Source organism: Cynara cardunculus (assembly GCF_001531365.2).
Source record: "Cynara cardunculus var. scolymus isolate 2C chromosome LG 17, CcrdV1, whole genome shotgun sequence".
NCBI classification, from domain to species: Eukaryota; Viridiplantae; Streptophyta; class Magnoliopsida; order Asterales; family Asteraceae; genus Cynara; species Cynara cardunculus.
The window spans coordinates 23581343-23595050 of record NC_037544.1 but is presented as its reverse complement, the minus strand read 5'-3'; the positions used below and the strand labels follow the sequence as shown (position 1 = coordinate 23595050).

Genomic DNA, 13708 nt, shown 5'->3' with positions numbered 1-13708 from the left:
TGGGAATGGATTTGAAGCCGTGACTTCAAGGAGGTGGCCACAAAATGATCACCAACAGAGCTACCAATTACATATGTTCCTATTAATTCATAAATGGTATTTGAGCCAAAAAGGGGGGTGGCCATGGCCCCCAAAGGCCCTATGGGTTCCGCCACTGATCATGGAGAAAACAAATGCATTTAAAATTTTAGGGGACAAGAAACAAAGGAATTTTTTAGAAGAGTATGAAAAAAGAAATTTGTCATTCTAAACAACATGATAGAGTTGGCTGTAAAAACTTGTGAAACTCGATTATGCATCAAAAGTTTCAGTGCATCATCAAGTAAATGGTAATTCTTCCATTCATTAATTCCATTTTGCTAAGGACCATAAGCAAACTATGACTCATGCAAAATTCCTTTTTGTGACTGAGTTCGTGTGAAGAGGACAGAAAAAAGAATTTGTCCATCTAAAGCAAAGGAACACATGCAAGAGTTAGATGTCAAAACTGCCTTCCATCAAGAATGAAGGAGAACTTTATCATGTATCCGAAGTTTTAGTGCAACATCAAGTAAATGGTGATTCTCCCATTCATCAATTTCATTTTGTCGAGTACCATGATATTTTTTGTAGAGCCTCCTCCATGCTCAATATCATGAATTTGTTATATAAGTAGCTAAGGTAGATAAACATGACCTTAGGAAGCCCAATTAGAGGGATACATTTTCCTGAAAAGATGATAGGTTGTTAATCAGAATAAATGATTGAATGTTCCAAGAAGTACCAAGATTACGTGGAGGATAGATCCTCGATGAAATTCAAAAACAACAAGCTTATCCTACCTAGCGGGACCAGACAAGTACTAACAACGGAAATGCTACGTAAATCATAGTAAAGCCTCTTAAACTTAGCAAAGTACTCAATCATGCTAGAGTCTCTGTTACAATCTTGGAGAGGGTTTCGTAGAACAAGGGTATAATGGTAAACATAAAGAGGGAGACAATTGGATAGTTAGTAGTTAGGTAAAAGGTTGGTGAAGGGTAGTATAAAAAAGTAGGGGCTGACGCTGGGGATATTGGGTATCTAGTTTTGTCTAACCTATAAAAGGGTAGTATGTGAGTCGCGAACTGAGAGACTAGGCAAGACTAACCGCACTGGGAGACTAGGCAAGACTAAGTATGTGATTAAAAGGTGTGAAGAAGAAATATGTATTTAAGAACAAGAACAAGAGAAGATATATATGGAAGAAGTTTTTATTTCTTTCCAAGGGATGATTACAAATAAAGGGGAAACCTTCCTTATATAGGCAAGGAAAAGGTGCCTTTACATGATCATGATGTAAGCATTACAAAAACAACATGAGGTAAGTGCTTACATCACTTAAAGTGACCTAAAGCTTCCATCATTTTTACATCACACTAATACTTAAAACTTAAGAAATACTTGCACACATTATCTTACAATAAAATATCTAGAATATTTTATTTCCAATGGGAATCCGGATGAGATGGATCGTCTTCGTACAGGTCAAAATGCTCTTCATATGGGTCATAATCGTCATCTTCTTCTTGGTCTGTGGAGTCATTTTCATTAGAGGTATCTATTTTTTGCGACAGATGAGTTTGAAACCACTGTTGGACGGACTCATTCCACTTTGATGACAATGGGTGTTCTGCAGGCCATAAATCTTTGTTTTCCATGACATGTGCTGGATCGTCTGGGGACTTATTTGATTTGCACTGGCGAGAAGACCACGTATTTCCATGTGCTTGTAGACTTGGTATATTTCAAAAGATTTGCTGGATGGATTAGCATCATACCAATCATGGATGAAGGCTAAAGGCGAATGGTAAACTATTGATTGCGTTTGTCTTGTAATTACGGTAGGAAGTAAGAAAAGAACGGGGCCTTCTGAACATGATGACTACTTAAGTCTTATAGCACATGGATAGCTTTTGGAGCCATTTGCAAGGAAGATCAAACCAACTGAAGAGGGTGAAGACATTTTTGGAATCTTTTGGGGCGTTCTCGAATTGGCATTGGAACAGGTATGAGTATAGCTTGACAGCATTGAATGAAATGGCAATAGTGAAGGACTCGAAAAGATACCAAAAAAAGCATAATGCTTCTTTTGGTAACCCATGCAAATAGTGAATGTGGAAGATGTTCAGGAAAGGGTAATCAGGGTGAAACTAAAGATTTTTCATGAAGAGGCCATGCTTTTGCAGAGTGATGGTAAAGAACGTCTTGTAGTTAAGGTGGGATCTTCCTTTCAGGGTCAAGTCGGCGATGGTTTCTGTGATTTCTTCTGGGAGGTTTATGAGGATGGCTAGGCATCTTGGTTTGAAGAACTTGCGTTAGCTATTGGGAACACCATTGGAAGGATTTGGTCTTGAGGATGGGTTGGACTTCTTTAAGAGTACTACATTTATAGCCTTTTGGTCGTGACAGAAAATCTGCAAGAATATTTTATGTTCCTTTGATGTGTTTTACTGTGAATTTCCACTGGGAGAACCAATTTGATCACCTCAATAATTGTGCTTCAGGAAGCATCTTTCTTTTGAATTGCATCATACGAGGGAAAGAAGACATATCCATTTCGATCAAGAATTCATGACCGATAAGACGGAATTTTTCTATTCCTCTTTTGACCGCAAGAATCTCTTTGAAAGTTGAACGATAGTGCTTCTCTGAGTCTTTGAACGCGCCACTTTGTACCCAAACACTGTCTTGACATTATTATTATCTTCAGAATATCTTGAGTAAGCAAGACTGCTCCCAGTATTCATCACTTGCATTGGTCTGCAAGATTCGCTTGTCAGTAGCAGTCGGAATCTTTAAAGGCGGCATCACATCAGCTAGTTGCTTTATTGCTTTTACAGCTAGCGTTTGCTTGTCAGTCCATGGTGGGAAATCTTTCTTTAGCATAGGGAAAAGGTGCACTGTATGACTTGACAGCTTTGGTAAGAAATCAGCCATATAATTGACGTAGACCAAGAAATTGTTGGATTTCCTTGTGTGACGTCGGCGTGTTTGGGAACTTGTGCAATTCTTGGGCAAGATAGGGTTGTGGCTGATACGTACCATCAGAGATTTTCATTCCAAGAAAATCAATGGAGTTGACACCAATTTCCATTTTCTTTTCAGAGAGCATGATACCATATTCTGTTACTATGGAATGAAAATGCGAAAGCAAGTCGACATGCGATTCTATCCAGAGAGAATAAGAGGATATCATCAATGTATACCAGAGCATTATGGAGAATGGGTTCAAATATTTTTACCAAAGCCTTTTGGGAAGCTGATGGACCGTTTTTTTAACCCGTACGACATCACCTTCCACTAGTAATGATGATCTGGAATACAGAAGGCAGTTTTTGCCCTATGTTCAGGAGTTATGCCGAGTTACCAAAATCCAACTTTAAGATCAAACTTAGACAGTACTCTTGCATCTGCCAAGGATAGGAACGACTTGGGGGAAAGGGAACTTATCATCGGCCAAGAAGTGATTGAGAGGCTGATAATTTATCACCAATCTTAATTTACTACAAACTTGCTCAGTTCTTTTGTTGACATAAAACGCTTCACATGCCCATGGCAATGTAGTCGGCTCTATGATCCCTTGATCAACGAGTTCTGAGCATTCTCGAACTGCAAGTTGATAATGGTCAGGATTCATACCGGGATAACTTGCTTTTGTTGGGTTCACGTCTTCATTCTGTTTTAATGGGAGAGTAAAAAAGAATGAAGGGTTTAACCATAATGGGTTTTTATTTTTTTGTGAGGAACTCAGTATGGTTAGAGGCACAAGAAGTCTGGATAATTGCTGTTTGAGAGTTTCCATGGTAAAAGTAGAGGTCATGTAGAGCCTTTGGATTGGACTCCAAGGATTTAGAAAACTCTTATAATGGAGACCTTGTTTGCATATCTCAGACCTGGTAGTGTATAGAGGATATCGAACCCAACTAGTAGATCCTTTCCATGTAAACTTGATCCCAAGAATCTGTGTTTTATGACGCACTTGGGAAAGAGTCCAATGTATACCGGGATACTTATCATGTCAATGACGAACATGTCACCATTGGCTGCTAAGAAGTGTTGATGATGCAGTTTCCAGTAATTGCTAAGCAGAATGTCAGGATTCAATATCGAAACTGAGGATCCTGTATCAAAGAATGCAATAACTGGGATTGGTTTGGCGTATGTGGAAGTAAGCAAGTGGACTTTTGCTAGTGGTACTGGATGCGCTTTTTGTAAGGGTAGTATCTGAGGGTAATGGGGTTTTGAGTAAGGAGAGAAATATGAGGAAGTGGAAGAGGTTTTGCCATAAATACTCCGATATCAGAATATCCTTCCAAATAGTCTGAGTCTGAGTTGTATTCTTCTTCCGGTGATGAATCAGAATAGGCAATTATGCATATCGTATGATCCGCTGGTTCATCGTCAAGGGAGTATAAAGATTCAAGATCAGAAAGATCGACTGGTTCAATCTTACTGAGTATTTGAATTAGTGCTTGAGACTCCTTGTCTTCACAATCCTTGGCGAAGTGTCCTCTTCTGTGGCAGATGTAACATTTGTCAGTGGTTTTTCCTCGTGATTTCTTCCTCATGAATTTCCACTTCTTTCTTCGAGAGAACGATTCTCCCTTTGAAGGAATTACGGGTGCTTGATCCTCTGAACTTCTTGAAATGATACTTCTTCCCTTTACGAGAACATTCACAAGTGGATTTGTCTTTGCATTTTATTTGGAGGTATCTTTCATCACAGGCTGCTCCAAGTCGCTTACCCGTTTTTTCAATGTCTGACAAGAATTTTTTTGGTTGCAGAGTTTGGTGAGGGCGTTGAGTATCAATTGATAAAGCCCACCAAATGAGTTTGTACGACTGAGATGTTTTTTTGATTCTAGGTACCTGTTTACCTCATTTGCAAGGGACTTTGGGAAGGAGTTTATAAAGACTTGTTTGAGATTCGTATCATCGACACCATTAAGGCAATATAACCTTTTTGACATTCTATCATAATGCCTTTCAAGGTCTTTTTTCATGAACGAGCAACACTTCATTTTCAAGAACTCGTCTCTTACATGGGTTGTGTCCTCGACAGGGTTGCCGATGAATTCCATATAGATTATATGGATGAACTCTTCAAGAGAATGTGATTGGTGGATCTGGATCTGTCTGTATTTTCCAAGGGTCATGTACCAATCTCGGAGGCGGCCTTTGAGTTCTGGTTAGGAATCTCTTGATGACTATGTCAATGTCATAGAATTGCAGTTCAGCTCAACACCAGCTTAGCATCTCTATGCTTCTGTCTCGCCATTGAGACGGTGGGATATCATCAAAAGTGAATTGTAGTTTTGAGTCACCTTTTGGAGTCTTGGCTCTTCTGGGTGGTGTCATCCTGGAGGCGCCATCTTCTGGGCCATTATCACTATCCGAATCATTTCGTACAGTGGATTATGGCTCCATCATGAACAGATGTTCAAAGGCTCCAGCGGGATCAAAGGCATCTTCTTCACGTGGTATAGGGTTGATAATTGGGGCAACAATTATGGAATTTGGGTCCTTTTGGCATTGAGCTAATGATTGAAGGAATGAAGAAACGGGGTTTGGTTGATTTATCGGGAAAACGTTTGGGGGTTTTGAGGAGGCCGACATCGAAGTATCATCAGGCATAGGTTCTGTGGTCGACGTTACCACTGTCCTATTTGGAGCTTGAGATGATCCTGCAGAGAATCGGGAGGCTTTGGCCTTCAATTTTTGTTTTTCTGAGGACCATAATGAAAGGGATAGGGAGTTTTGTCGAGGTGATGGTGGAGGTAGTGGTTGTGGGTCGAAAGATGTTTTGACAAAAGGTGTGGAGGGTAATCTCCATGGATCATCAACAGAAGTTGATATCCTTTGTTGTTTGTGTTGTCTTTCAAGATCAACAAGTTGGTTTTTAAGAAACTTCATTTCTGCTTTCTTTTGGGCGAGAGTGGCTGATGGTTGGGAAGGAGGAATGTCACGAACTAATTGGAGTAGTTCGTTATGAAGTTCTTGCATCTTGATTTTGATCTCATTGATCATTCCCTAAAGAGATTGAACTCTTGTAGTGAGGGTTTCCTGTGTCTTCATGGACTTCGTTTGTTGAGCTAGGATCGTTCTCAGGACTTAGTTCTGAGCAACAACATTTTCAATTTGCCAGTTGACGGTAGCTTTAGCAGCAGTGATGGAATCAGAGATCCCTGTAGAGCTTATGGTTATGGGTGATTTTATTTTCCACTCATGCTTGGTTCGTTGCTGTGTATTTTCAAAAAGGCTTGGTGGGGGAAACTCGGCTTGGTATTCAGATGATGATGTTGTTGGGGTAATGACACAGCATTCCTTTTGCGCTTCTTCTGGGGACTTTTAGGGAGTGGGTTATGACAGGCTTCACGGGTCGTGATTGGAGATTTTTCCATAGAGAACATAATAGTCGAACTTTCGTGATGGTTCACCAAGAAGTCCTACCGTAGGATCTCTTGCTTCATATCTCTTTTTTAGCTTGTGTTGAGAACCCTTCTTTTTTGGAATGTCTTCATCATACTTAACTCGGTATGCCTCATCTAGGCACTCTTGACAATAACAGACGTCATAACAGCAATGTTTTACTGGCTGTGAAGGTTGAACTGGCTCAATCACGTGGACCATAGAAAAGATGTTGGGTTTTTTTGGGAAGATAATTTGACTTCTACAAGTCCGTTTTCATGTCGGATGAAGTCTGGGGCCGTGGTAGTTTGTACTGGTGCTTGGTGGATTTGCTCGTAGTTAGTTATCCATTTTTATGGGAGTATCTTAAGTAACTCCTCTTTGGACAACTGTCTGGGGACGTAGGTACATGTGGGTGTTGCATTTGAGTTGATATCTATGAATAGCGCGTCTCCAGCATGTTCTTGATCTGGCACCATGATGTCTAGAGAATGGTTTTGTACTCCATACGACATCTGGTAATGAAATGTTGCCTGGAAGGTGTTTACTTGAGCGGTACCACCAATCTGGATTTGGGCCTTATGTGTCGTATGTAAAGAAGGATCATTGAGCGGTATGTTGAAGTTTGGATAGAAAGTGACAAAGATGGTTCCAGCATTTAGGGTAGTTTGGATTGTTCCTATGCAGGCATGCTGATATTCTATAAACCCTATGTCTACTAGAGCAATGCGTGAAAATGCAGGGAGGCCTTTCCTACCATGGAAAGTAAGGGCCAGTCTAATAGCTCCAAAGTGGATATGTGTATATCCTTGAGCCATGCAGTGTCTAGGAAGGTCTGTTGGAAGGGACAGTGTCACTAAGTGTTCTGATGTGGTAGCTGGGAGTTGGTGGGAGTCAAATTTAGAAGCTTGGACAAACTCCTTAATTTGCTCGTGGGAGGTGGATCCTGTCAATTTTTTGACCCTTCTTGAATAAGAAATATTGGGCTTAGAAAATACATTATAGGGATTAACTAAAGGCATACTAGTGATAGGTATTCTAGAATCATCTGGGACATAAGAAATTTCATATAATTGGTCTATTTTAGAGACAGAAGACTGTCTAAAATTAGAAGAAGAACGTGATAAGCTATGGTCTAGATTCATGACTTGGTTTAGCACTACTTATTCTATCTATCCTGTTGTTGAGACTGACTGCGACTTCTCTCTACGTCGACTTACGAACTTTACTAACAAGGAAGATGGAAACAAAAAAGTGCAAATCAGCAGAATCTCTGGCTTATATCTTCAATCTCTTCTCTCTAGGATGGTTTTCTAATGTGAGAGATCCGTGCATAGACGGCAGTCACAGAGCATACTAATCTAATCATATAGAAAGGTGAAGACGGGTAAAGATTAACAAAGGGCAAGAGCTGGGGCTGGGCTGTGATACCATATGTGATTCCCAAACTGGGAGACTAGGCAAGACTAACCGAATTGGGAGACTAGGCAAGGAATTAGGAGAGAATCAACATCTCGAAACCCGTTAATGAATCAAAAGTTCTTTGGGTGTATTTTTGCCAAAAAAATAATCCTAGAAAGCATGAAGGAAAGGCTTCACATACAAAAAGAAAAGCAGAAAATACAACAATCAAGGAGTCCTCCGGAGGTAAGAACCGGCAAGTTATGGCCAACAATCAGAAGAAATTGACGGGAGAGACTCGGAAAAACAGGGGGGTGGTTGAAGTAAAAAAATGAAAAATGAAAAACGAAAAGCCAAGGTCGAGGGTTTCTTTAGCTTAATGGTAAAGTTTGATAACCCCTAACCCCCATAATAGTTAAAGAGTGTGTCGATGGCTATTAAGTTTAGGAATTGACGAATAGGTTCTGAAAGTGAATCAGATCTGGGCTGTTCGGGGGAGTTGTGCAAGAGGGACCCCCTCATTATAGTCCTAGAATCAATAGCATTTCGTCGGAATACATCCTTTGTGCGACAAGGATTCCAATAGGTGCAAGGGTTCCAATAGGTACAAAGGTCATACGGAAGGGGAGTTCCACTTCACATTTCCAATAACCTTCACCTAAAACCTCCACGTGTTTATCTCTCTAAAGCCAAAACAAGTTAATGAAGTTTAGACCAATGAGTCTAATGTTCAAAATTACTATTTTCTTTAGCTCATTTGGACTCATAAATCAAACTCCTATTGATTGCGAAATGCTCAAAGGTTCTTGTTCAAATGCCAAAAAGAATGGAGAGTGAATTGGAGGAAGGGACGTACTTCATAGTATATTAAAATGTGGAAAGCCATCCACACTCCATGCGTCAAGAAAAGACAATACAGAATGTGGTCTCAATTGGGAAAGAACTCTTTAGCTGTTTTTCTCTCAAGAGACTCCTCGTTAAGTGATTAAGAAGCATCAACAAAGGCAAAGCAATAGAGGTGATGTCTACACCTCTGAGCATCCATACCGTATTATTATTTGAAGTAGTTTATTTTCATTTCACCTTTAGGACAAGGCGAAAGTTGGGGGTGACTATTGTTACATACAAGGAGAGGGCTTTGTACACTACAAGGTATTTTGGTAAACATAAAGAGAGAGATAGATGGACGGTTAGTTCTCGATTAGTAGTTAGGTAGAAGGTCAGTGAAAGGTACTATAAATATGTAGTAGGAGCTGAGTAAGGAGATATAGGGTATCTTATTTTCTCTGACCTGTAAAAGGGTAGAATTAGGAGAGAACTAGCTTCTTGAAAGTTGGTCGCTCAATGAATCCACAGTTCTTTGTGTGTTCTTTGTCGAACTGGTGTCACAATGCACAGTGGTTTGCATCATTTGGTATTAGAATAGGAGATCTTGATGAAGAAAGGGAGTTTGTTTCCTACGGTCAAGAAAATGGTAGAAGATCTCAAATCAATGCCATTGGCGGTGAATTCTGCAAAAAGCAATCAGCAGAGCATGAAGAAAAGGCTTCACTGGCGATAGGAACCGGCAAGTTATGGCCTATAGGAAGCGACCGCAATAGAGCGGGAAAAACAAAGGGCAACGGTTGAAGTAAAAAAGCAAAGGAAATGAAGAATGAAACGCTGGTGTTGAGGTTTCCGGCAACAAGATTTCAGTAGGGACAGGGGTATATAGTTTTTTGGTGATTGATATCTTCGTGAAGGATTTGGGTATCGTGTACGGGGGTCGGGGAACGGGGAGTTCCACTTCATATTTCCACTAGTCTTCACTTTTTAAAACCTCCATGTGTTTATCTCTCTTAGGCCAAAACAAGTTAAATGGAGTTATGAATAGTGGGTCTAATGTTCAAAAGAATGGAGGATGGCTTAGAGGAAAGGAAGAACATCACAATATATTAAACTGGAGAAAAGCCACCCACACTCCAGACATCGAGAAAACATAGTACCAAGAATGTGGTCTCAATTGGGAAAGATCTCCTAAGTTGTTTTTCTCTTAAGGAACTCTTTATTAACTGATTAAGAAGCATCAACAAGCGTGGAGCAGTAGCGACTTCTACACCTTTGAGTGTTCGTTCCATATTATTTTTTGAAGCAGTGTTGTTTTCATTTCACCTTGAGGACAAGGTTAAAGTTGGGGGGAGTATTGTTACAGACTGGGAGAGGGTTTTGTATAGCAGGGGTATTTTGGTAAACATACAGATGGAGACAGTTGGACAGTTAGTAGTCGGTAAGTAATAGGGTTGAGGAAGGAGATATGGGGTATCTACTTTTGTTTAACCTATATAAAGGGTAGAATTGGGAGAGAACCAACATCTCAAAAGTTGGTCAGTTAATGAATCAATAAATCTTTGGTGCTAATTGTCGATTTGGTGTCATGACACACAACGGTCAGCACCAAGTTCAATTCATATCTAGAGTCTGATTATGATAGATAATACATGTAATAAGTTCTTGATCCAAAAGATAGTGAAGACGGCCCCATAACTTCTTCATTGTGGGAGAGTTCATAAAAATTGACAAAATATTTGTTTCCAGAGGACGATATGAATGGCACTATTATCAATCTTTTAGGAAATCACTTTTGGAGATTTATAGTCAAGTATTTTTTTTGTGAACTCTAAAATCTAATTTGATCAAACATGCTCTACTAAGGTCGAGAATTTGAGCCCAGAAGGTTTATATTGACTTGATCCTCATATTAACTAAATGTAAGTGTATATGTAAACACGCACAAGAAAATAAGATACATATACACATGCACACACACATTATATTCAACATGAAGAAATAACACCAGTGTATACCCTAAAGAATATGTGAACATCAACAACTAGGGTTAAAATTATGTGAAGAATCCATTTCACTCGAAAAAGGAGGAACACGAAGGGACAGGCTTCGGATGAAGCTGAATTCTCGTTGCTGTTACAAATGTTGATTTTGTCGACTATAGACAGTAATAGGAGGAGGATCAGAGGAGACACCTGCATCTAAGTAATCAAGAAACATCTGAGACACAGAGACAAACATCACAAGAAAATAGATCTGATGACTAAATTGACATTTACTGTAGTGAGATATCTTCTAATAATGGGATTATAGCCTAACAAACCTACTAAGAATCGAGTTGATAATCATGGGAGGGAGCTGTAACAAAATGCAATAACACCAACTGTAACACTGAATTCTTTTGTCAAAGAAAATAGCATAAGTATACAAAATGGTAAATGCAATGCCACAATCTGAAACATCAGTTTCTCTAATGAGTCACTCGTTACACCAAAAATTTAAGGCACTCTACCATAAATTAACAATGTATGAGTCACCTCAAGCAAATAATATATTTAGGTTCAACAACCTCAATCTTAAGACAATATAAGCATAAAAAGTCATGTAGTTTCCTGATTTCATGACATACAAGTACTAAAGCTTCAAGTAGCATGCCCATTTCAAAGATCATAAATATTTGATCTATAAAACCATGTTTAAGAATATGTGCACATATGTAGCTTTGTTGGGTCCCTTCTTGGTCATAAAACTACTGAACTTTCATGTAGTAACCCATTTCAAATATAATACATGTTTGATATGCAACCATGTCTCCCTTAAACTGAAACTTTAACTCTTCCAAGGTGATATTTTAACTGCAGAAATTTAGATGAGTGACTTCTTCTTAGACCAGGGGAGTACAACTTTGTACTAGCTTTGGTTATGCATATAAATTTACTTAAAGTCACTTGGTGAAATCTTAAAAGTCAAATTAGTACAGGCCAATTTAATTTTATTCCATTCAACCATTGTCCATCGATAATCTACACTTGGGATCCCAAAAGGAATTACACTTGCAAGTGAAGGAATTCGCGTTTCCATAGTTATCCAATTTGCCATCCATAGTTATCTAGGTATTGATATGCATATCCCTTCCTTCTTTTATGAGATCTTTGTGAATCTTTTCACAGAATTATGTAGGACTCCTCTGTATTTATATTCCTTGGTGAGCAATGAAATAAACACAACCTCAAATAGTCTCGCAAATTAACGGTAAGATTCGATATGCCTATGGAATTTGGAACAAGGGCAATAATAAACAAATAAGTGGTACTAATCATGTGGGGCGTACATAAAAATTAAAGAAATAGAGTTAGATTAATGAACAATTAACCTTATTGTTAAGTTCAGAATCAAAATTTAACCTGCTTGCTTTTTCTCGATTGGGGTGCCACTGCGCTGGAGGATTTCGAGCTCCACAAGGCCAAGTGACATTAAACCTAATGTAAGTCCAGACATGATGCCGGCAAAGAGGACGAGAAAGCATGAGATGCCGGCATAAACGTAGAACATCGCCGATCCAAATTCAATTTCTGCTCCAAGCATCGTATTACCACTAGTTCTCGTTGCCATTCGGATCAATTCCACCACATCACTCGCATGCATCCTGTGTGAGCTGAATCAATAGCCCCAACTCGCAATCGCTCTGATTCACAGAAAAAACTTGATTTTGACAGGGTAATGAGTTTTGCCACAAGAAAGTACCTTACAATGGGATAATCTCTTACCTACAATACAAACTACATCGGGGTTGCGGGTTAGTGGGTCGAATTCGGTTCCATGCAAGATGAGTACTCGACCTGGCGTTCGAAACATCAAAAGACAAAATGGGTACTATTATGAACCTGGGATGATTGTGCAATAAACTGTAGCTCCAACACCTTCGTTACTTGCCAAATCTTTTTCAAAATTTAAGTGAAACTTTAAGTTTTCAGATAACACGTGTTATTTTTAATGGTTTTAATTGTAATAAATAAAACTTGTAAATATATAAATGTTTAAATAAAATAATTAAAGTTACAAGGTTTAATTAAGTTGGTACCATCATATTATCATGGTATGCAACTTTTAATACCATGTATCAACTAAATTTGCATACTTGATGTGGTACTACCAATCGAAAATAATCGGTACAAATTAAGTTGGTTGATACACATGTTGGTTGGTTTGGTTTGTATAAAATTGTCACCCTATTGAATGCTGTTACTTTTAATTGTATTTAATATATTAATTTCATTATACTAATAGATATAATTGATTTAATATGTTATAAAATTCTATAAAGTTAAAAGCAAGAAATTTCTAAAAAAGCATGTCGTAAACCTCGGACCAAAAACTCTCGAAAACCTCTCACTATATCAAAAACCTTCTTTCAAAACATTTTTCTAACTGATCTTTATCCCCAGTTCGTGCACTGTCCTACACCAAAAAGACAAAATATTACTATTTGTTATAGGATAAATAGAATAGAGAAAAAAAATTTGTAATTCTCATTACTTATAAGTCATTTATACATGGATGAGTTACAAGTATATATAAATATGAGATATTTTAGTTCTAATCTAACTTTGATATATTTATCTTTATTTCTATCGTCATATCTTTTAGATGATGGCACACTTAAAGAAGTGATGATGCACAATTGTTGTATCGTTAGAAACCCAATGAAAAAAATATATACGACGAAAGAATAGTATAACGCATCAATTTCTTTGCAATTCATGGAATTTTCTTTAGTTTAATATTCTCTCATATTCATACATTAATCATGAGAGTTACGAAAGCAAGATGATATATAAACTGTTGTCTTACTGAAACTTTACACCAAGGAACAAAACCCAATGGAAAAAAATAAGACAATGTATGATGGAAATAACACAACATACCAATATTACACATAATAGACTCTTGTTAATCCCAATATGATCAAGTAACAATGTAATTCAACAATCAAAAACAAGAAGGGAGTTTAAGAAAATGTCTGCATTTTAATACTTTCTACATGTTTCCCAAA

General features: G+C 38.3%; 1 protein-coding gene across 3 annotated transcripts in view; it reads right to left on the bottom strand.

Moving 5' to 3' along the window:
• The window catches only part of LOC112500136 (DUF21 domain-containing protein At4g14240-like), a 34120-nt gene extending 21595 nt beyond the window's left edge, over positions 1–12525 (bottom strand). For 2 of the 3 annotated variants that reach the window (XM_025103455.1, XM_025103457.1), the window contains exons 1-2: positions 12423–12525; positions 12060–12340 (exon numbers count right to left, since the gene is read on the bottom strand). In XM_025103455.1, the coding sequence (XP_024959223.1) occupies positions 12060–12300 (241 nt within the window). In that variant the 5' untranslated portion in view covers positions 12301–12340; positions 12423–12525. The remainder of the gene's footprint in view (positions 1–12059; positions 12341–12422) is intronic. The other variant, XM_025103456.1, reaches the window with a different exon arrangement.
• Between the last annotated feature and the right edge of the window lie 1183 nt (positions 12526–13708).